The following is a 23,758-nucleotide window of genomic DNA, read 5'->3' as shown; positions in this document are numbered from 1 at the left end:
CCTGCGTTTCAGGGCAGTCCCTTGGTTCCTTCACCCAAACAACTGCCTTGGCTGGTGGGCTCAGAGCAGAGTGGAGGAGGGTCCCCAGAGGGTCCCCACCAAGCCTGACCCCCACTCACTGCTTTGAAATGACCACAATTTGAAAGTGACACTCTAAAGCGATTTGGCAGCAGGATACGCTCTCTCGGAATGCAATGGAGTCTCTCTGGAGGGTTTGAAACAGTCTGGATGGCCATCTGTCGGGAGGGATCAGATGGTGTCTTCCTGAACGGTACAAAGTGAGACTGGAGGGCCTTTGGGGCCTCTTCTGTGGTTTTAGGATAATCAGACTCCCGAGTCTAATTGATTCATGGAGTTAAAGAGTCATAAGAGAGCGGGGAGGGCCCTCCAGAGACCATCAAGCCTGACCCAAGGCGGGTCTCTGCCTGGAGATGCCGGGCTCTCACTTCTGGGTTTTGAAACATTTCGAGTGGGTGTGCTAGGAGATGTTTGCAGGAAATGAGGGCAGAGGGAAGCTTTCCGTGGCTGGGAATCCCCACGAAGGGCATCACGGGGGCCGAGCCCAGCATGACTCAGCGGCCGCCTGACTTGGAGAAGGGAAAGCGGGCGGGGCTCTTAGCAAGCGCTTAGGCAACTCCATCCGGGGTGCAAATGGAGCCTGGGTCTCTCCAGCGAGGAAAGGGTCCTTCCTTCCAAGGGCGCTTCACCTTCCAAGGCCGAACTCACTCACAAAGGCAGGACAGGCTTAAAAAATGGACCACTGTTTACTGTTCTTTGTGCAAAGAAAACAAAACAGGAAGTGGAAAGGAAGTGGGAGGGGGAACCATACAAAAGAAGGGGAAGGAGGGAGTAGCAGGCCCACAATTCCCAGAATCAGGGCTCTTCCAGGACTCAGTACAGACACACGTACACACACAGACAGGCAGATCCATATAAATAAACACTGGCCACTCCGTCACCAAGTGGGCCCGGCAACCAAAGTGCCATCGCGTTGGCTTCAGGTCTTCTCAGGAAGGTTCAGCCGATGGATCTCCTCGCCTGGAAGGGAAACGACAGGGGCCTTTAGGAAGAGCCGGGCGAAGCCTCCTCCTTGGAGGTTTTTAAGCAAAGGCTGGTTGGCCATCTGTTGGGAGGGATTGGATGGTTTCCTCCCGCCTGGCAGAAGAATAGGGCTGGACTGGATGGCCTTTGAGGTCCCTTCCCACACTTGGGTTCTATGACAAAGGAGACTCAGCAAGTAAGAGTTTGGATTGCCATCTGTGGGGAGGGCTTGGATGGGGTCGTCCTGCCTGATGAAAGAGGTTGGTCTGGATAGCCTTTGGGGGTCCCTTCCAACTCTGGGATTCTATTATTATTATTATTATTGAGAGGGTTTTGATGGTCTCCCTGCCTGGCAGAATGGGGCTGGACTGGATGGCTTTTGAGGTCCTTTCCAACTCTGGGATTCTATGACAAGGGAGACTCCTCAAGTAAAGCAAAATATGAGGGATTAGAGGGTGTCCTCTTGCCTGACAGAAGAGGGATGGACTGGGTGACCTTTTGGGGGACCCTTCCAACTCTAGAATGTTATTACTGTTGTTGTTATTCTGGAGAGCCATCTGTCGGGAGGGATTTGATTGACTTCCTGCCTGGCAAAGTAGGCTGGACTGGATGACCTTTTGGGGTTCCTGCCAACTCTGGGATCCTATTACTATTCTTACAATTATGATTATGGAGCCCCTGGTGGCGCAGTGGGTTCAACCCCTGTGCCAGCAGGACTGAAGACCGACAGGTCGCAGGTTCGAATCTGGGGAGAGGCAGATGAGCTCCCTCTATCAGCTCCAGCTCCTCATGCAGGGACATGAGAGAAGCCTCCCACAAGGATGATAAAACATCAAATCATCCAGGCGTTCCCTGGGCAACGTCCTTGAAGACGGGCAATTCTCTCACACCAGAAGTGACTTGCAGTTTCTCAGGTCGCTCCTGACACGACAAAAAAAAATATGATTATGGAAATTCTGGATGGTCATCTGCTGGGAGTGTTTTTATTGTCTTTCTGCCCAGCAAAAAAGGGCTGGATTGGATGGCCTTTGGGGCCCCTTCCCACTTTGGGATCCTATTATTATTATTATTATTATTATTATTAGTAGTAGTAGTAGTAGTAGTAGTGTTATGGAGAGAGTTTTGACTGTCTTCCTGCCCGGCAGAACAGACTGGACTGGATGGCCTTTGGGGGCCCCTTCCCACTCTGGGATCCTATGGCAGCCCCCAAGCCCCGCAGTGATCTGGTCAGCCGCCCTTCACACAGCGCGAAGGGAGGAGGAGGCAGACCCCGCTTGTAATGGGGGCTGACCGCTCACCTAGGACAGCCGGGTGAAGTGTCCCATCCCGACGCCTCTTCCGGCAAATCAAGAACACCACGACGGCCACCAAGATGAGCACTGTTCCCAGAAGGCTGACGATGGCGACGGTGTGGGATGAAGAGGGCGGCTGGGGGTCCGACTGGCCGGGACCAGACCCTGCGCGACACACGGGAAGACGGCGAGAGGGTGGTGGTTATGGACCCCCAAATGCAGCCAGAAGCGCCGCCCGTACCAAAGGGGAGGGGCTGCCCCTGCGCGACTGACCTTGCTGGGGCGTTGGGGGTCTCCCTGGCTGCCCCACTGCGGCCCCCGGGGTGAGGAGGGGCTCCGAGGGCCCCTGCGTGGCAGGGGTCTCCTCCTCTGCAAAAGGCAAGACAGAGACTCAAAGGGGATCTCAACCAAAACCTTTCAAGGCAACTTCAAAAATGCAAATACTAAAAGAGCATGAAACAACATTAATATTAAAACAAGGTTAAACCACAGACACACGGCAGGAAACAGGACGTCCTCATTCTGCTGGAGCCCGATTGGCAATAGTTTTTCAATGGCGCTCTCATCAAGTCTCAACCAATGTGACAATCCACGGTCGATGGCATCAATCGCAGCTGAGAGGTCCAGGAGAAACCAGCAGGGATGCCCCCCCCCCCCCGGCCTGGCCGCCTTCTGACCCTTCCCCAAAGTGATGACTCAAGACCCGGAATGGAACCGGGCCCAGGAGGGGACCCTGCGGATGGCACCCCACTCGCCGCTCCTTTCCAGGGTGAAGAGGAGGAAGCCTTGGGCAGAATCGCCCACTGGGCCCCTTCACTTCACCAATTCCAGGCCCACCTGACCGTAGTTTTGCCTTGCTCACATTGGACTAGTTTGTTTACCTTAACGAGTGTCCATCTTCCTCAAAATGCCCAAACTCATTTCCAGGAAAAATACTCTTTTTCCTGGACATGACTCCCCTGACCTTTGGGGAGGGGTCACTTGAGGGCAGGCAGGGAGCTGACGTCCAAAACCCCCGGAGGGAGGGTCCTGCACTGCTTGAGGGTCCTGCACTCACCTTGCGTTGTCCGAGGGGCGTCCGGCTGGGCTGTTGGGGGTCCCTTGGAGGTCGGAGGAGCGTCCCTTTGGAAGGGGGGCTCCGGCTGTGCTTTGGGGGTCCCTGTTGGGGGTCCCTGGTCTCCTTTGCTGGCGTCCACTCTTGCATTTTCTTTGCAGGAAAACAAAGGAGGTCAACAATGAGTGGATTTGCATTGGCTGCATTGCTGTGGGTTTAGCCTTCCCTTGAAAGGATGCTCCAAGGCGCACGGGAGCCGAGGGCACCAAACACCCGTCTTGTTCGGAATGCGAGAGTCTTGCACGAAGGTCCATCGATGGAGGACTTTGCCTAATGCGGACAATGCCATAAGTCACTGCGATCCACATCAGGGCAATTGATCTTTATGGCTGCTTCAAGTGTCCTTTCCATCACACTGCCCCCCCCCTTTAATAATAATAATAATAATAATAATAATAATAATGATAATAATAATTCTTCACTGGAACTTGTGTCACAAGGACCACCTGCCAGCAGTAAAGAATTGGCCAAGGGATCATAAACCTGCAAAGGGAGTGGAAAATGAACACGCAAACATCCTGTGGGACTTTCGAATCCAGACTGACAAAAGTTTTGGAACACAACACGCCAGACATCACGGAAAAGAAAAAAGTCTGGATTATTGATGTTGCCATTCCAGGTTGACAGTCGCATTGAGGAAAATGGACCTCAAAATTGAACTGCAAAGGCTCTGGCAGAAACCAGTACAGGTGGTCCCAGTGGTAATGGGCACACTGGGTACCCTGCCAAGAGACCTCAGCCAGCATTTGTTAACAATCAACACGGACAAAATCACTGCAAAGTCAACTGCAAAAGGCCACCTGACTTGGATCTGCGCGCATCCTTCGGAAATACATCACATGGGAAGGGTTCGCCTTGGGATTTTGTGACACGAAATCCAGCAGAGAGACCGCGTGTGCTGTGACATGCTGTGTTTTTGTGTCAATAAAAATAATGATAATTTATTTCTTACATGCTTTAAACAAAGCTTAAACAAAAGACACGCATAGCCATGTTCTCTGTGTCAGTGCCAGGGAGCTCATAGTTGCGTGACACGAGTGATTATGGCCGATGGGCAGACTGATGGTGTCCATCCTTCTCCACACCAGCATGCAATGCCCACTGGTCCCAATACACATCTTGCTGGTGTCCCATTATCAACTCACCCGTTTCAGTAAAGCCATACCATAGCACCATGGCTGCCTAGCCAGGGAATATCGTACAAAGAGTGACCTAATGGACTACAGCTCACAGAGAACTCCTGTGCTGTAGAGTCGCTCCACTGAAATATCCTCTATCTTAGCTACACCACTTTTACTCCTTTTGGTGTGGGATGGCCACATTATAAAAGGGCCCCATGCAAGGGAGCCTAATTTGCCCCACACGTAGCAGCAGACACAAGCGCACCTTGGAAAACACAAGTAATAGTTTGTCTAAAGCTTGAAAGAAACAAGGAGAGTTTATCAGCATTTGCTGGAAAATACGACAACTACAGAGGATGCCCCCAGGCAACAACAGCCAGGCTACCTCTAAGCAGAGTCCCTCACTGATTGACTTTGCAGCTTCATCACGCTTCCTGCTTCTGGGCCAAAAGCGAAAGAGGGCAGAACACACACACACATACGCACACTCCACTTGCTTCACTGCCTCTGTGCAGAGACCCTCCCTGATTGACTTTACAGCTCCATGGCTATTCGATGCTAATCAAGCTTGCTCACTGCAACATTCACACTTGCTTTAACACTCACTGATTCTGGCCATGAAAGCTTTCAACAGCACAACCTGGTGTTGAGTTGGGGAAAAAATCCATACTTTACCTTTTTGTGATATCAGCTCCTTCAATCTTTCGGCCCCCGGGTCGCCAAGTGGGACGCAAAGGCTGAAATTTGGGAAAAAGAACCTGTGGAGGAGAACAAAGATGAGGTGGGCACCTCTGGGCAAAGGGTCAGTGGTCAAGCTTTAATCCGGCCACTCACTGGACGTATCGCAGGCTGGACTGCTGGCAGTCGCCCCAGGACTGGACTTGGCTTATCACTCGGTCTGGCTGGATGGTGTCCTTCCTCCGGCAATTGCAGCTCCCGGCCGTGCCCCCCTCATTCCCAAACACTGTGTTGGGGGCACACACAAAGATAGATAGGGGTCATCGGGGGTCAGGAATTATCATCATCATCATCATCATTTCTTTAAAATACACTTATTATTATTATTATTATTATTATTATTATTATTATTATTATTATATCAGCCGCTTAAGTGGAAAGCAAAGGGAAAAGGAAAAGCAAGGGGCCTGAGGCTGTTAGGAATGGTGGGAGTTGGAGTCCAAAGCACCTGGAGGGAGGGCTGGAGTTTGCCCATGTCTGGGTTAAACTCTTGTGCTGGCAGGACTGCTGACCATAAGGTTGGCAGTTTGAATCTGGGGAGCACGGATGAGCTCCCGTCTGTCAGCTCCAGCTCCCCATGCGGGGACACGAGAGAAGCCTCCCACAAGGAGGGCAAAGTATCAGACACCCTTAGGGCAATGTCCTCTGGACAAGGTCCTTGCAGATGGCCAATTCTCTCACACCAGAAGCCACTTGCACTCCTGACATGAAATAAAACCTTAAAATATACCAATACGCAAACATGAAAACTTATTTCCACAAAATACATATTAAAATGTACAAAACAGAGGTGCAAGATTCACATTCGGAATTAAAACCCAAACACTTGGCAGGAAGGAAAGAGAAAGCCAAGCCAAGCCAAGGCTGGGTCTCCTCACGGCCGGAAAGTCCCACCCGGGGCCAGACTGGGAACACTGGCCACCATTCAGCACCAAGGGGTTCTCTGCCTTTGGGCCACTCTCACCCGGGAAATGGCCACTCAATGGAGGCTGCGGTCCATTGAGGGCAAACTCAAGGCAGAGATTCCTAGAATTGGGAGGGAGCCCTGAAGGCCATCCAGCCCGACCTTCTTCTCCCAATCAGGAAGACACCGTTCGATCCCTCCCTGAAAATGGTCATCCCGCCCCTGTTTAAAGACTTCCATAGAATTCTAGATTGGGTGGGATCTATGAAGGCCATCCAGCCTGACCCTCTTCTGCTGGGCAAGAGGACACCGTCTGATCCCTCCCGGCAGAGAGACATCTGCCTAGCCACCCCCAGGGGAGGAGTGCGCCTGCGCTTTGGGGTCCTGCCTTGCAAAACCAGGAGGAGAACCATGATGAGACCAGGCAGGAGCACACTGGGGGCCTCCCTCCCTCCCTCCCCCCTCCCTTCAGGTATTTTGGGCTCCAGCTCCCACCATGCCTCACAACACACAGGCTGCCAGGAGTTATTGTGGGAGTTGGAGTCCAAAACACCTGGAGGGAGGGAGGGAGGGGAGGGGGGCCCAAGTTGGGCCAGGCCTGGATCAGACCAAACAAGAATCAGGCTTCCACCAAGGTTCTCTGTTTGCAAACCTAGACACCCCCACCTTCGACCCCCTACCACCACCACCACCACCAAAGGGCACAACGGAAGTACTTGTGAGAAAGGCAGGGAGACCCCCAGCCGGGCCAGCTCCGGGCTCCTTCCTCAGGGGAGGGTCGCAGTGCCCACGGGCTCCCTGCCTGTCTCCCTGCGGGGGTCTCTCCACCCTTACAGGCGGGGGGGGGGGGCGGCTGCCTTGGCTGGGACCCCCAGAGAGGCCACCTGCCCCCCCCCCCCGCTCCGTCTCCATCGGGTGGCCACACTCCCCAATGGGCTCCCTTGCGGCGGGGACAGATTTATTACAGGCATCGGGGGAGGGGGAGAGGGGGGACTGCCCGCCCTGAGTGGCGAAGGGTCCCCTTGCGGCCATCTAGCCCACCCACCCACCCCGCCGCCCTTTCGGGGACCCTGAGAGTTTGGCCGGAGCCGGGCGAGAGGAGGGGGGACACCGGGGGGGGGGGCTATCTCGGCTCACCTGGCCAGAGGAGGAGGGGGAGGAGGAGGGCGAGGGGGGAGGGTCCCCGCCGCGAGGAAGCCCAGGGTCCCACCATCCCTCGCCTGGTCCCAAGGGCAGCTTCCTGCTTCTGGGCGAAAGCGAAAGTGGGCCGAAGGAAAGGAAAGAAAAGAAGGGGCGGGTCAACCGGGGGGGGGGGGGGGGCAAAGGGCTGGCCGGGAGCCGAGCTGCATTCCAAGGGGAATTCCCTCTTTAGCCCCTCCCCCCGCCTCCTCTTTTGGCGGGGGGAGGGGGGTCTCGATGGCCTCTGGGACGCCCTCCTGCTTCCTCCTGCCGAGCCGATGGCGAGGCGCCTGGTCAGTCCGGGGGGGGGGGGGGGGTTCGTGTATTCTCTCTCCATCCCCAGGACAAAGGGGTTCCCCTTCTAGTGGTGGGCTACCACCCAGCCCCACCCCATTCTGCCAAGGAGCAGGGCAGTCGCACTCAAAGCCCCCCCGACGGATGGCCACCCAGCCTCTTTCCACGAGTGCTCCTTCTCCTCCCACCCCCAAGGCCCCTCCCACATCTTCCTCTGGATCTTTGACCAGGATGATGAACACGCTCCTCTTAACCTTTGTGCGTCTCTGTATTGAGTGGTTGGGAGTTCCCCGGGCCAGGCTCCAGAAGCCCATCTGTGGAATCTCCCTCCCTCTCTTTCTCTCCTGTGGAATGATGCCCAGGGTGGGAGAAAGAACTCTCCTCTGTGGGAGGCAAGTGGGGATGCTGCCATTGGCCTCCTTGATTGGCATTGAGTGGCCTTTCAGCTTCAAAGCCTGGCTCCTTCCTTCCTGCCTGGGGGAATCCTTGGTGGGGAGGCATTGGCTGGCCCCGATTGTGTCTCGCCTGGAATCCCCTGCTTGGTGGAATCCTTTGTTGGGAGGTGATTAGCTGGCCCTGATGGTTTCCTGCCTGGAATTCCCCTGTTTTTGAGCGTTGCCCTTTATTGACTGCCCTGATTTTGCAGTTTCTTACACAGTGGGAGCCGGATTGTGTTTGTGTTCCTGGTTTCCTCCTGTCTGTGGAGATGGCCCACCTGCTTCTTGTGGGTTTCAGCGCCCTCTCTGCCTTGCCCGGCCTGGCGGGTCTCCAGCTGGTCCGGCGTGTCCGTGCTCTCCAATAAACCAGCCAGTATTATTACCGTTTATATCCTGCTTTATCTCTCCCAAAGGAGACCCAAAGCGGCTATGAATCCATTACTAAATATATTATTATGTATCTATTGTGTGTGTGTGTGTGTGTGTGTGTGTCCATGCTGACGTTTAGTGACCACAGCATTCCTTTCCAAGTCATTACAGGTTTTCCTTGTCTTTGGGTTGCTGTGAGTTTTCCAGCTGTTTGGCCATGTTCCAGAAGCATTCTTTCCTGACGTTTCACCCACATCTATGACTGGCATCCTCAGAGTTTGTGAGGTCTGTTGGAAATGAGGCAAGTTGGGTATACACACACACACACACATATCTATCTATCTATTGAGTGGCTGGGAGTTTCCCGGGCTGCCTGGCCAGGTTCCCTGTATATACATCCCTGCAGAATGATGTCCAGGGTGGGAGAAAGAACTCTTGTCTGTTTGAGGCAAGTCTGAATGTCTCAATTAGCCAGCTTGATTAGCCTTCAGTAGCCTTGCAGTTGCAAAGCCTGGCTGCTTCCTGCTTGGTGGAATCCTTTGTTGGGAGGTGATTGGCTGGCCCTGATGGTTTCCTGCCTGGAATCCCCCTCCTTTGTGAGTGTTGCTCTTTATTTACTGCCCTGATTTTGCATTTCCTCCTAAATACCGGTCCCCAGAGTGTGTTCCTTTTCGTGGTTTCTTCTTCCTTTCTGTTGAAAATGTCCACCTGCTTCTGGTGGGTGTCAATGGCTTCTCTGTGTCGCCTGACATGGTGGTTGTGAGAGTGGCCAGCATTTCTGTGTCCTCCAATGGTGTGCTGTGTCCAGGTTGGTTCCTCGGGTGTTCTGCTATGGCCGACCTCTCTGGCTGAGCTACTCTGCGGTGCCTTTGGTGCGCTTTGACTCATGTTGGGGAAGGTTGCTGCTGCTGTTGCTGCTGTTGTGGCATTTGGTGGCCCCTTTGGAGACTCCTTGTCCACAGCTGCACCGCGTACAGTCGTCAACTCCTGCAGAGGTGAGAGGGCCCCTCGTGTCCTTTGCTGAACCTTGATTTTCTTGGGGGGGGGGGGTGTAGATCGTTTGTAGGTTGTGTTTCTTCCTCAGTTTCCCTCTGCGGTCAGGGGGTCCCTTGATGTCCGGCAAGAACACTTCTCCTCTGGGTGGGCCTTTGCCTTGACTCTCGTGGCTTGTCCTTGGCTGTCTTGCAGCTCTTCTGATGCCTGAGGGGGAGTCTCCCTTGGCCTGCCAAGCCCAGCTGAGGGGGCTCCATTCCCCTTGGAGGAGGGGGCTTTGCAGGTTCCTTTGGCACGCTCCACCAGGGCCTTGATGGCACACCTATGCAATGCCTACAGAATGACAACCGAAGGGGCTGCGGACCCCGTGCACTCTCCTTCTTCCCTCTCATTATAGAATCATAGAATCATAGAATCAAAGAGTTGGAAGAGACCTCCTGGGCCATCATCCAGTCCAACCCCATTCTGCCAAGAAGCAGGAATATTGCATTCAAATCTCCCCTGACAAATGGCCATCCAGCCCCTGTTTAAAAGCTTCCAAAGAAGGAGCCTCCACCACACTCCGGGGCAGAGAGTTCCACTGCTGAACGGCTCTCACAGTCAGGAAGTTCTTCCTCATGTTCAGATGGAATCTCCTCTCTTGTAGTTTGAAGCCATTGTTCCCTTGCGTCCTAGTCTCCAAGGAAGCAGAAAACAAGCTTGTTCCCTCCTCCTCCCTGTGGCTTCCTCTCACATATTTATACATGGCTATCATATCTCCTCTCAGCCTTCTCTTCTTCAGGCTAAACATGCCCAGTTCCCTAAGCCGCTCCTCATAGGGCTTGTTCTCCAGACCCTTGATCATTTTAGTCGCCCTCCTCTGGACACATTCCAGCTTGTCAATATCTCTCTTGAATTGTGGTGCCCAGAATTGGACACAATATTCCAGATGTGGTCTAACCAAAGCGGAATAGAGGGGTAGCATGACTTCCTTAGATCTAGACACTAGGCTCCTCTTGATGCAGGCCAAAATCCCATTGGCTTTTTTTGCCGCCACATCACATTGTTGGCTCATGTTTAACTTGTTGTCCACGAGGACTCCAAGATCTTTTTCACACGTACTGCTCTCGAACCAGGCCTCGTCCCCCATTCTGTATCTTTGCATTTCATTTTTTCTGCCAAAGTGGAGTATCTTACATTTGTCACTGTTGAACTTCATTTTGTTAGTTTTGGCCCATCTCTCTAATCTGTCCAGATCGTTTTGAATTCTGCTCCTGTCCTCTGGACTATTGGCTCTCCCTCCCAATTTGGTGTCGTCTGCAAACTTGATGATCCTGCCTTCTCGCCCTTCATCTAAGTCATTAATAAAGATGTTGAACAGGACCGGGCCCAGGACGGAACCCTGCTTGTGGCACTCCACTTGTCACTTCTTTCCAAGATGAAGAGGAAGCATTAGTGAGCACTCTCTGTGTTCATCTACTTAACCAATTACAGATCCACCTCACCGTAGTTTTGCCTAGCCCACATTGGACTAGTTTCCTTGCCAGAAGGTCATGGGGGACCTTCATTCTGGCCCTGCGACCTGTCAATTGCTGTTTTGTTATAAGAGAGATGCCCTGGCCGGATGGCACAGAGAATGATCTCAGACAGATCTGAAACTGGGCAGATAAGCTGTGTCCCTATGTATGCTGAACACATGAAGGTTGTGAGCAAACCAAACATGTTATTTTTAATCTTCCTTTTGTCTCTTGAGTGCATGATATAAAACAAGATGTTTTACAAGAGAGTAGATACCAGGTCTGGGTTAGGGTTTGGACTTCAACTCCCATAATTCCTAACAGCTTACCGCATGTGTGTGTGTGTGTAAGGACAGTGGGAAATACTTCTAAAGCCCTGCTGTTCTGAAACATTGGCAAATCTCTGTTTTCCTAAGAGATGAGAGACAACAGGTTATTCAGTCTAACAACCGAAGGCATTGCCTTGCATAATTCCATCTGGCTGAATACCACAAGAGAAGATGGTCCTCTCAAGGGTTTTGGCTCTTCTCTGAAAGGTCAGGCTTCTCTTAAAAAGTCATGATCTCCAAAGGATGTTCTCCCAAAAGGTTGTGAACGCCATGTTCCTCTAGAAGGAGACTCCACGGGACTCAGGCGTTCCCACCCAGGCCCTTCTTTCGCTGCAGACCCACAGACTTGCCTTGGAGTTGGGGGGCGGGGGGAGGAAAGCAATGCGGCTTCTGTTTGTGACATCACCAGGTAGAGATCTATGATGTCATCACGCACGCTCTCACAGGGAGGAGGGCCTGCTGGAGGGTCCCAGGCTCTCGAGAGACCCCATGGCCCCCCTGTCGCTCCTGGCACTCCTGGCCCTTTGGGAGGGGGCGAGGGCTCAAGGTGGGGGTTAACAGGGAAAAGGTGGGGGGCACTGATGGGGGTCCTCCTCAGGTGGTCCTCCTGGCACGAGTGTACCATTTAAAATACTTACTTACTCAGGCAATCCCTCGCAGCCCGAAGATGACGGCCTTCCTTCCAAGCGCAGTGTCTTGGTGGTGGGTCAGTACGTGGCGGTGGAGCCCTGTTCTGGATCCACATGTTCTTCCGCAGTGAGGACGTTGGTTTCCAGACGGAAGGCGGTTTGATGCACCTTCCTCTTGGCCCATCTCTCCCTTTCGCGCCCCCCCCCCATTCGTGCCACTTCAAATTCTGCAGCACTGCTGGTCACAGCTGACTTCCAGTTAGAGTGCTCAAGGGCCAGGGCTTCCCAATTCTCAGTGTCTCTGCCACAGTTTTAACGTTAGCTTTAAGTCTGTCTTTCAATCCCTTTCCCTGTCCACCAACATTACATTTCCCGTTCTTGAGTTGGGAGTAGAGTAACTCCTTTGGGAGACAATGGTGATCTTTGGGCATTCGGACAACGTGTCCTTCAGTCCAGCGGAGTCGATGGCGCAGCAGCATCACTTCAGTGCTGGTGGTCTTTGCTTCTTCTTCCAGCACGCTGATGTTTCCCCGCTTGTCTTCCCAAGAGATTTGCAGGGTTTTTCAGAGGCAACGCTGATGGAATTGTTCCAGGAGTGGCATGTGATGTCTGTAGACAGTCCACGTTTCGCAGGTGCACAGCAGGGAGGGGAATAGGTTTATCAACAAGCCCCTTGGTCTCCCGACGGTGTTGTATTTCAGTGTCAATGTTGACTTTTGTGGAGAAGTGCCTGCCAAGGGAGCGGAAAGGGTCAACATTTTCTAATGCGACACCATTAAGCTGTATTTCTGGCATTGCAGAGGGATTGGCTGGCACCTGATGGAAGAACACTTCCGTTTTCGCGATGTTCAATGAGAGGCCGAGCTTCTCATTTGCTTCTGCAAAGCTGTTTAGAGTGGCTTGTAGGTTGTCTTCTGAATGCACACAGAGGACATTGTCATCAGCATATTGGAGTTCTAGAACGGATCTTGTGACCTTGGTTTTGGCTTTCAGTCTGCTGAGGTTAAATAGCTTGCCATCTGTCCGATAGAGGATTCCCACTCCGGTGGAAAATAGGGTCAGGGCAATAACACATCATCCCTGTTTGACACCCGGTCCCACCTTAAATGGGTCACTTTGGGAGCCACTGCTGTCCAAGACTGTTGCCATCATATCACCATGGAGGAGCCATAGGATGGTCACAAATCTGTTAGTTCATCCGATTTTGTGGAGGATGGTCCAGAGAGCGCTGCGGTTCACTGTGTCGAATGCCTTTGCAAGGTCGATGAATGCCATGGACAGAGGTTGGTTTTCCTCCCTGCATTTTTCTTGGAGCTGTCGTGCAGTGAAGATCATGTCCACGGTTCCTCTGGAGGGGCGGAAGCCGTTCCGGGATTCTGGGAGGGTGTCTTCTGAGAGGGGCAGAAGGCGGGTTGCAAGGATTCTTGCGAGGATTTTCCCAGCGGAGGTTAGAAGGGAAGAGACCTCGATAGTTTCCGCAGTCTGTTCTTCCCCCTTTTTTGAAGAGGGCGATGATGGGGGCACCCTTGAAATCTGTTGGGATTTTCTCATTCACCCACACTTTTTCAATGAGCTGGTGGAGTTGGTGTGTCTGCTCAGGTCCACCCTCTTTAAAGATTTCAGCAGGGATCCCATCAGGTCCACTGGCTTTGTTATTCTTCTGTTGGCTGATGGCATTGCTGACTTCTTCCAAACTGGGCAGTGCTGCAAATTCATCCTTGGTTTGTTGTTGTGGGATTTGTGAGAGAACCTCTTCGGCCACATTGGAGCTATGATTCAGTAGGTTTTGGTAGTGTTCTTTCCAACGCAGTGCAATTGATTTTTTGTCCTTCAGAAGTTTGGTTCCATCTGATGAGTGTAGAGGGTGTATGCCGTGATTCCTTATCTGTAGATGACCTTTGTGGCTTTAAAAAAAATCCCTGAGCATCATGGGTATCTGCCAAGTGTTGGGTTTCCTCAGCCTCTTTTGTCCACCAGATGTTCTTGAGTTCTCTTGTCCTTCTTTGGACCTCAGCTTTTGCACTAGCGTAGATGGATGGATCGTCATGAATTTAAAATATACCAGTATGCAAAGCATTAAAACATGGTTAAATAGAAGCGGTATTAAAAATTCCCCACTAAAAACCATTCTTCCTCCTCCTCCTCCCTCTTCCTCACCTCTCCCCCTTCCTCTGTCTCCTCTCCCACTTTCCTCTTCCTTCTCCTCATCCTCCTTCCTCTTCCTTCTCTTCCTCCTCCTCTACTTCCTATTTTTCTTCCTTCTCCTCTTCCACCTCCACTTCCTTTCTCTGTCCTCTTCCTCCTTCCCCTTTCTCCCCGTTCTCCACCTCTTCCTTCTTCCTCTTCCCCTTCCTTCTCCACCTCTTCCTCCTCCCTCTCCCTCCTTCCCTTCCTATTTCCTCTTCCTCCGCAGGCTGCGGATTCCGGCCGGAGTATGACGGCGTGCAGGGCTTCTCGGTGGGGGGCTCCCGCATTGTGGGGGGCTCCAAGGCGGAGGAAGGCAAGTGGCCCTGGGTGGTCAGCATCCAGACCGGCGCCTTCCACTTCTGCGGAGGGTCCATTGTCCATCCCTGGTGGGTCCTCTCTGCCGCCCACTGCTTCACCAAAGAGGGGTAAGCCAGGCCTGAAAGGGTCCAGAGATGATGGTCCTTTGGCCGTTGCCTCAAGCATTGCCCACGTGCATTCTTATATGGAATGGGGCCTCTACAGCCATAGAAGGTTAGAGCTGGAAGAGACCAACAAGCCTTCCACACGTTATGATATATATATTGGGGGGGGGGGGGGGGTCCCTAAAGCTAAATCCCAGAGGATACTGAGGACCAGCTGGAATTACTATCATCATCATCATCATCATCATCCTCATATTTATTATTGTTTGTATACTGCTTTTTCTCTCTAAAATAGAGACACAAGGCGGCTCACAATAAAACCAATACAATGCAATTTTAAAATTACAATCCATTAAGAGTTAAATACTAACAATATTGCAGTAAATCATGCCTTCACTTTACTTTCGTCCCTTGGCGTGACCCTCCTGGGTTTGGCTGAACAGGGCTGGACTACATGCCCTTAAAGGGCCCCTTCCAGCTCTGGGGTGCACACATCCAAATAGAATCAAATGTGAACAGTATGGCAATAAAGCATGCCTTCCCTTTATTTCGTCCAGCCACCCCTCCCTTGTCCTGACTCCCCTGGGGCTGGATTAGATGTCCTTAAAGGGCCCCTTCCAGCCCCAGGGTGCAAACATCAAAACAGAATCAAACGTGAACACTATTACAGCGTCATGCCTTCCCTTTTCTTTCGTTCCTTAGCCGGACCCCTCTTGGGTGTGGCAGAACAGGGCTGGACTAGATGCCCTTCAAGGGCCCCTTCCCTCTCTGCAAGGCAAAACCTTTCTTTTCCGACAAGCTTTCGATGGGTGAATAACTCGGGACTATGTCGGTTCTCGTTTTGATTGTATTTTAAAGTTGGTTGTATTGTTTTAATCTACTGCTGTAAACCGCTCCGAGCCAAATTGGGAGTGGCGGATACAAGCCAAATAAATAAATAAATATCGAAATAGAACTAAATATAAACAGTATGGCAGTGTAATATGCCTTCCCGTGACTTTATTCCAGCCACCTTGGGGCTGGACTAGATGCCCTTAAAAGACCCCTTCCTGCTGGGATACAAATGTCAAAATAGAATAAAATGTGAACAGTGTGGCAATAAGTAAGGCCTTCACTTTACATTCGTCCCTTGGCTTGACCCCTCCTGGCCTTGGCAGAATGGGGCTGGTCTAGATGCCCTTAAGGGCCCCTTCCAGCTCTGAGATACAAACATCAAAATAGAATTAAATATGAATAGCATTACAATATACCATGCCTTTGCTTTACATTCGTTCCTTAGCCTGATCCCTTCTGGGTTTGGCAGAATGAGGCTGGACTAGATGCCCTTAAGGGCCCCTTCCAGCTCTGGGATACAAACATCAAAATAGCATTAAATATGAGTAGCATTACAATATATCATGCCTTTGCTTTACATTCGTTCCTTAGCCTGATCCTTTCTGGGTTTGGCAGAATGAGGCTGGTCTAGATGCCCTTAAGGGCCCCTTCCAGCTCTGAGATACAAACATCAAAATAGCATTAAATATGAGTAGCATTACAATATATCATGCCTTTGCTTTATAGTCGTTCCTTAGCCTGATCCTTTCTGGGTTTGGCAGAATGAGGCTGGTCTAGATGCCCTTAAAGGGCCCCTTCCAGCTCTGGGATACAAACATCAAAATAGCATTAAATATGAGTAGCATTACAATATATCATGCCTTTGCTTTACATTCATCCCTTAGCCTGATCCCTTCTGGGTTTGGCAGAATGAGGCTGAACTAGATGCCCTTAAGGGCCCCTTCCAGCTCTGGGATACAAACATCAAAATAGCATTAAATATGAGTAGCATTACAATATATCATGCCTTTGCTTTACATTCATCCCTTAGCCTGATCCCTTCTGGGTTTGGCAGAATGAGGCTGGACTAGACGCCCTTAAGGGCCCCTTCCAGCTCTGGGATACAAACATCAAATAGAATAAAATGTGGGCAGTGTGGCAGTTATCCATGCCACACTGGGAGGGGGCACCCACCGCTATTTATTTTGTGAATAATATGCTAAAACCGGTGAAAACGTTGAAGAGTGAAAACGTAACAGAAGTTCTGTTATAGGCCTTTTTTTGAAGGAGGAAGCACATCAAGGTGGCGGCCGGGAGCAACCTGCTGGGGCGCAACAACGTGACGCGCTGGGTGCGCAAGGTGCGCCTGCACCCGCTCTACGACCACAAGACGTACGACAACGACATTGCGCTGCTGCTGCTGGAGGAGCCCATCCCCTACAGCCCCTTCCACAGCCTCCTCTGCCTCGCCGACCGCACCATCGTGCCCGACGACGACCTCTGGGAGAGCTGCTACGTGGCCGGCTGGGGGCTCACCAACCCCGGTGAGGGAGGGAGGGAGGGAGTGAGGGGGGACCCGGCAGGAGATCCCAATTATTGGGAGATTATTGATCAGATCAATGCACAGCGAGCTTTACGCAAATGGGAGCAAGCCCCACGCCACGCCTCATCCATCATAGAACCCCAGAGTTGAGAGAGATCGAGTGGATCATCCAGCCCAACCCCATTCTGCCAAGAAGCAGGAAAATCACAACCAAAGCACCCCTGACAGATGGCCATCCAGCCTCTGCTTCAAAGCCTCCAAAGAAGGAGCCTCCACCACTCTCAGGGGCAGAGAGTTCCACTGCTGAACGGCTCTCTCTCACACACAGCCAGGAAGTTCTTCCTCATGTTCAGGTGGAATCTCCTTTCTTTCCTGTCGCTTGAAGCCATGGCTCCATTGTGTCCTAGTCTCCGGGCCACAGAAAGGAACCCTCCTCCCTAGGACTTCCCTCACATATTTATACATGGCCCTCATCATGTCTCCTCTCAGCCTTCTCTTCTGCAGGCTCAACATGCCCAGCTCTTTAAGCCGCTCCTCATAGGGCTTGTTCTCCAACCCTGGATCCCTTGAGTCGCCCTCTTCCTCTGAACACACTCCACCTTAAAGTCAACCTCTCCCTCCAATTGTGGTGCCCAGAATGGGATACAGTGGGATTCCCAATAACGTGGTCTGACCAAGGCAGAACAGAGCATGGCTTCCCTGGATCCAGACACTATGCAGTAGTTGTTGTTATTAACATTACAAAAGCAGACAGGCACATTCTCTGGTGGGATACGTAGAGTTGGGAAAGTTAAGATGGGCCATCGCTATCTAGCCAACTGACTCCCAGGAGACATCTTGCCCCCCTCCATGCTCAGCTGCCTTATTTTTTTTTTTACAATTACTGTTTATTTATACCGAGCTTATTCAAGGAACTGCGTAACTAGATAGGGAAGTGAACACAGGGCTCACTATCTAGCCAACTGACTCCCAGGAGACACCTTGTCCCTCTCCATGCTCACAGGAGGACTCTGAGCCTTGCCATGTACTCAGATCATTTATGGTTGTTTATGTTTATTTATTCCCTGCTTTACCTCTCTGCAATTAGGATGTGTGCCTTAAAAGCATTTAAATACAATTGCAAACCTAAACATATACAAACATTAAAAGAGAAATATCAATGGTATATATATTTTCAAAAAGCACAGTTAAAAATACAGCTGATGAAAAACATATTCAAGGCTAAACCCACAGCACCCCAACTTGATCATAAATAGAGAGGAAAGAGGTGGTCCCCGACACGCAAGGGGTAGGAGGAGAGACAAGGCAGGCAATGGGGAAGGAAGGGCTTTCCCCAGCACACTCATTCACTCACTCACTCACTCACCTGGGACCTAAGTCCTTGATGAGGACTACAGCCTTGTGCAGGGCGGGGTTGAGTTCCCACTCGGGGGGGGGGGAGGGGTTTCCTGCCTTTGGGGTCCACCATTCCCCGGCTGCCATCCTTGAGTGGGTCTCTCTCTCTCTCTCTCTCAGACACAAAGCAGGGCTCCGTTGCCCTGCTGGACGTGCAGGTGGACATCGTGGACTGGACGCTCTGCCAGCGCTGGCTGCAATCCCTGACCAGGAACATGGTCTGCGCCGGGTTCGAGGAGGGAGGCCGCGACTCCTGCCAGGTAATTATTATTATTATTATTATTATTAGGTACTCTGTATTATTACTATTAGGTACGAAGGGGAAGGGGCATCCCCCCAATACACAAAAGCACACACACAAACTCCTTCGGCCTTGGGCTTGCAAATCGGGGTGGGGGCTGCACTCCCATAAGACCCCTGTTCTTGCACGTGGGGCCTGGAGGTTGCATGGAAGGCAGGGGCCACAACAGGGAAGGGAAGGAGGGGAAGGGAAGGGAAGGGGGGCAGCAGCCAGCCTTCCTTCCTTCCTTCCTTCCTTCCTTCCTTCCTTCCTTCCGGGTAGTGTTTCCCAAACTGGGGACTTCCAGGTGTTGTGGACTTCAGAATCAGTGATATCTAGCTAAAAGGTTTGCGAACTCAGGATTGCCAAAGAGGTTACAACCAATAGAAAGGGGTTCTTTGGTTATGCCTGTCAAAAAATAAAGAAAATGGAAACAGTGGGGCCACTTCGAGGAGGAGGAGGAGAAGGCAGTGAAATGCTAGCTGGGGACAGACGGGGAAAAGGCAGAGCTGCTCCATACCTTCTTTGCCTGTTTTTATGATAGAACCAATTAGGAGAGTGTTTCTCAATCTGGGAGTCAGCTACATTAAGATCACTACTGACCGAAAGGTCATGAGTTCGAAGCCAGCCCGGGTTGGAGTGAGCTTCCGACCATTGTGTAGCTTGCTATTGACCTTTGCAGACCAGAAGACAGTTGCATCTGTCAAGTAGGAAATTTAGGTACCACTTATGCGGGGAGGCTAATTTAACTAATTTACAGCACCATAAAATCTCCAGCAAGCAAGCAAAAAGAATGAGGAAGTACTCCATCAGTGTCACAAATGGACGATGCAGCAACAGCTCCCCTGGTGGCCAGAATACCCTCATGAAAGCTGGAAAAGTTAAATAGCCTCTGTGTGCCTGTCTATATATGTTGTGTATCGATGGCATTGAATGTTTGCCATGTATATGTACATTGTAATCAGCCCTGAGTCCCTTGTGGGGTGAGAAGGGCGGAATATGAACACTGTAAATAAATAAATAAATAAATATTTGCACCACATTTGGTCCAGTGAATGAAAATACCTCCTGCATATCGGATATTGACATTACTATTCATAACAGTAGCAAGATTACATGAAGTAGCAACAAAAATAATTTTGTGGTTGGGGGTCACCACAACAGGAGGAACTGTATTGACAGGTCGTGGCATTAGGAAGGTTGAGAAACACTGAATTAGGAAACGACACTGTAATCGAAGAACAAAAATTGTGTTATATAGTGTAATATATAAAAATATGTGACAATAACAATAATACAATAGTAATATAATAGGAGCACCTGGTGGCACAGGTTGAAGGTTCAAATCTGGGGGCAGGGTGAGCTCCTGTTGTTAGCTCCAGCTTCCGCCAACCTAGCCATTCAAAAGCATGCACGTGTGAGTAGATCAATAAGTACCACCCCAGCGGGAAGGTAACGGACTTCCCTGCAGTCCTGCCAGTGGTCACATGACCTTGAAGGCGTCTACGGACAACGCTGGCTCTTTGGCTTAGAATGGACATGAGCACCACAGTCCCAGATTCGGACACGGCTGGACTTCATGCCCAGGGGAAACAGTTACCTTAATAATAATATTATAATAATATAATCTAAGAATATCGTGTAATGTGCTGCAGGATGTCCCTCCCACAAATATACTGATATAATAATCTTGATATAATGCGATTATAATATAAACATATAATAATAATAATAAATATAATGTCCTATAGCAGGATGTCCCTCCTACCAAGACAACGTTTGTGAAGTTTAATAAACTTCCTCCATGTTTTTGTGATAGAACCAATTATGAAATGGCATTGACAACCCAAGAACAAAAATTGTGTTACAGAGTGTAATATATTATACAGGAGAGTCTCACTTATCCGTCATAAACGGGCCAGCTGAACGTCGGATGAACAAAATGTCGGATAATACGGACTTTTACCTGTCCGACGCGGGGCTAGACTCCGAGGATACTAATAACAGGGACTGAAAGGGTTCAGGCAAGGCAATGCCTCGGGGCCAGGGCGCCCAGCAGGAAGTGCCCGGATGATGCGGAAGAGGAGTGTGGAAATCACAGAGGGAGGGAAGGGAGGGGGACGCTTCCGGTTCTGCCTCTTTTCCCCCTTTCCCCCCTTGTGTTGCCCTTTCCTCTTATTGGGAATGGAGCGAGGGATGGGGAGCGCTCCTTCAATTGAAGGGGAAATGCTGGAGGAAAGCGGGGAGGGCGTCGGGTAAGAGCGTCGGATGAGACGGAATGCCGGCTGAGGGAGGGTCGGATAAGCGAGACTCTACCGTAATGTAGTCTACTGCAGGATGATATCTTCTCGCAAAGACAAACGTTTTTGCAGTTTAATAAACTTTGTCCACGTTTGTGTGCTGGTAGAGGGGACACGGTCTCTTTTAACAGGGAATTTTCAGATATGTTTCCAATGCCCATATGTACTGATTTCCTGCCATATTGGCCTATTTCTGCAGTAGGCCTATGTAACCAATTAGGAAACGGCATGGGTAACCCAGGGACAAGAGTCGCGTTGCGTTGCGTAGTGTGTCCCTGTGACCTCACCTCGTGTGTCCCCCCCTTCTCTCTCTCTCTCTCTCTCTCTGCTTCCGCCTTAGGGGGACAGCGGGGGCCCCCTGATGTGCCGGCCCCCCAACCACAGCATCCGCCAGCGCTGGTTCCAGGTGGGCGTGGTCAGCTGGGGGCGCAGCTGCGCGGCCGAGAAGAGCCCCGGCGTCTATGCCAGGGTCTCCAACTACCACTCCTGGCTGGAGCAGACGGCCGCCAACGACGGGCACCCCTTCCCCAAGCTCCCGGCCGCCTTGGCCAACGCCGAGGGCCCCGGGGACACGGGACAGGTTTCGGCGGTCCACGCGCCACAGGCGGAGGCGGACATGTGGGCAGACATCTACAGCGCGGGCGGCCAGTATGGCCGGAGCCCGTCCCTCCCGCTTCCATGGTGGGGCCTTTGGGTGCCGGGAGTGGCCTTGGCCCTGGACGCTGCCTGCTGATGGGTCAAGCCGCAAAGGATTCTGGGAAATCAGAGTGGCCCTCTCTCTCTCTGTGTCTGGACACGACGGCAGGGAGGGAAGGGGGCTTGGAGATGAAATAAATATTCTTGGATAGTAGTTATGGCTGCGTCTCCTAACGGGGTGTGGGGAATGGAATGGATGGGACTGCAAGGCTGGGGCCTGGCTAAGGGACTATCAAGGTCTGGCAAGGCTGAAGGCGCCATCCTAAGACATTTGGAACCTGGAAATGGAGTCACGGAGAAACAAAGGAGGCGACCTCTGGCATGAAGAGCATCAATGAGAAATCGAGAGGACTGACTGCCATGACCTCCTTTCCTGGTGTCGCGGGGAACCATGAAAGCAGGCCATGCCTTGGCAAGGGAGAGGCTTTCCATGGAAACAGGTCTGTGAAGGGGAGAGGGGGCCAAAGTCAGGGATAGGAGGAGGTGAGAGGGAAACCAACAGTCAGGTGGAACTTTGCTTGGAACCATACCATATGCGTCGCCTCCAACAAAGCCCTTCTGGAAGTGACATTGGCCCCGAAGGCAGTTAGGATTTGTGGGAGTTGAAGTCCGAAACACCTGGAAGGAAGGTGCCGGGAATGCAATACAAGACTAATGAAACAGGCTCCGAGTTAGCCCATGGCACCCACCGGGATTGCTAGGTGCCAGGTGAGGATTGTTTTTCCCTGTCAAGGAGCAAGTTGAGACACTGCAATTCTCTTCTGGTGTGAGAGAATTGGCTGTCTGCAAGGACGTTGCCCTGGAGACATTCCCTGGATGTTTTACCATTCTTGTAGGGGGCCTCTCTCATGTCCCCGCATGGGGAGCTGGAGCTGACAGAGGGAGCTCATCCATGCTCTCCCCAGATTCAAGCCTCCGATCTGACGGTCTCTAGACCTGCCGGCACAAGAGTGTTAACCCACTGCACCACCAAGGACTCCTCCAGATGATGAGGATGCCTGCCCTGTTTGCACCACTCTGCCCACGCGAAGCAGGCGAACACAGCACTGAGCCAGGCATGCAGAAGCCTCGCTGGAGGTCTCAAGTCTTCACCTGTGGGCAGGCTCTACAACAGGCCTGGGCAAACTTGGGCCCTCCCTCCCTCCCTCCAGGTGTTTGGCTTTCCACTCCCACCATTCTTAACAACCTGGGGCCTCTTCCTTCTCATCATCCTCAGTCGCTTAAGCAGAAAAGGTAAGGGAGCAGGAAGGGACCCGGGGCTGTGAGGAATGGTGGGAGTTACAGTCCAGGCCTGCTCTACAAGCTATCATTCGCTCCCTCTCCTGCCCCCCCCCCCCCCCCAGGTGTGCGATGGGAAGTTGCTGCAAACTGTAAGAGAACGAAGGCCGGGCCCCGCATGGCTATCAGCCCGCTCCCAGCAGACTCAATTCCGGAGAACCACCACTCCTCCTCTCCACGTTCCTCCAGCAACAGCCAGAGCCTCCCTCTGGGCAGCAGACCAGGCAATCCCAATTGGGTGCCCCCCCACCTGCCCACAAGGGAGGGTCTTCCTCCAGGGGCAAAGCAAGAATGGGCAGCTTGGAAGCCCCCGAAAAAGACTCGGAAGCGGAGTAGGCAGATCCAGAGGCACAACCAGGAAGAATCCTCCAGCTTGTGCGACTGTGGAGCAGAACAACTTCGCACCTGTATGCTTGTCCGCCACGGCCTGCCTCTTGCACAGAGGAAGAATTGTCAGAGGCTACAGACAATGCGGTCACTCTTGCCCATTTTGAGTCCAAAGACCTTTAGCCACTTGTGCTCCTTGTGTTTTTATCAGTTTCATACTAGTTTATGCAGGAGGCCCCGGTGGCCCTGTGGGTTAAAGCGCTGAGCTTGTTGACCGAAAGGTTGCAGGTTCAAACCCAGGGAACGGATTTCTGCTTCTGCTGTCAGGCCCAGCTTCTGCCAGCCCAGCAGTTCGAAAACATGCAAATGTGAGTAGATCAATAGGTGCTGCTCTGGCGGGAAGGTAACGGAGCTCCATGCAGTCATGCCGGCCACATGACCTTGGAGGTGTCTAAGGACAACACCGGCTCTTTGGCTTAGAAAGGGAGATGAGCACACCCCCCCCCCCCCAGAGTTGGACACGACTAGACTTAATGTCAGGGGAAAACCTTTACCTTTTTACTAGTTTATGCAATGCTTTT

General features: G+C 51.8%; 2 protein-coding genes across 4 annotated transcripts; one reads left to right on the top strand and one right to left on the bottom strand.

The window, feature by feature from the left end:
• Positions 1–745: 745 nt before the first annotated feature.
• On the bottom strand, positions 746–14,375 carry CXCL16 (C-X-C motif chemokine ligand 16). 3 transcript variants are annotated; one of them, XM_060779755.2, is made up of 7 exons: positions 11,950–14,375; positions 5,403–5,532; positions 5,244–5,326; positions 3,391–3,540; positions 2,607–2,702; positions 2,340–2,498; positions 746–1,038 (listed from the first exon to the last, which is right to left on the bottom strand). In XM_060779755.2, exons 1-7 carry the CDS (start codon positions 12,050–12,052, stop codon positions 998–1,000), a joined length of 762 nt encoding a protein of 253 aa, XP_060635738.2. In that variant the 5' UTR covers positions 12,053–14,375; the 3' UTR covers positions 746–997. The 3 variants fall into 3 exon arrangements, with proteins under 3 accessions (XP_060635738.2, XP_060635741.2, XP_067325714.1); XM_060779758.2 differs by having other exon boundaries at positions 11,946–12,033; XM_067469613.1 differs by having other exon boundaries at positions 11,942–11,988.
• LOC132779149 (serine protease 55-like) lies at positions 11,202–22,235 on the top strand. Its single transcript, XM_067469614.1, has 5 exons — positions 11,202–11,854; positions 14,350–14,548; positions 16,646–16,902; positions 18,417–18,556; positions 21,217–22,235. Exons 1-5 carry the CDS (start codon positions 11,797–11,799, stop codon positions 21,607–21,609), a joined length of 1,047 nt encoding a protein of 348 aa, XP_067325715.1. The 5' UTR covers positions 11,202–11,796; the 3' UTR covers positions 21,610–22,235.
• The last annotated feature ends 1,523 nt before the right edge of the window (positions 22,236–23,758 follow it).

Source organism: Anolis sagrei, chromosome 6 (assembly GCF_037176765.1).
Source record: "Anolis sagrei isolate rAnoSag1 chromosome 6, rAnoSag1.mat, whole genome shotgun sequence".
Lineage (NCBI taxonomy): Eukaryota > Metazoa > Chordata > Lepidosauria > Squamata > Dactyloidae > Anolis > Anolis sagrei.
Note: the sequence above shows the minus strand (reverse complement) of the source record. Positions and strands in the feature narration are given on the sequence as shown.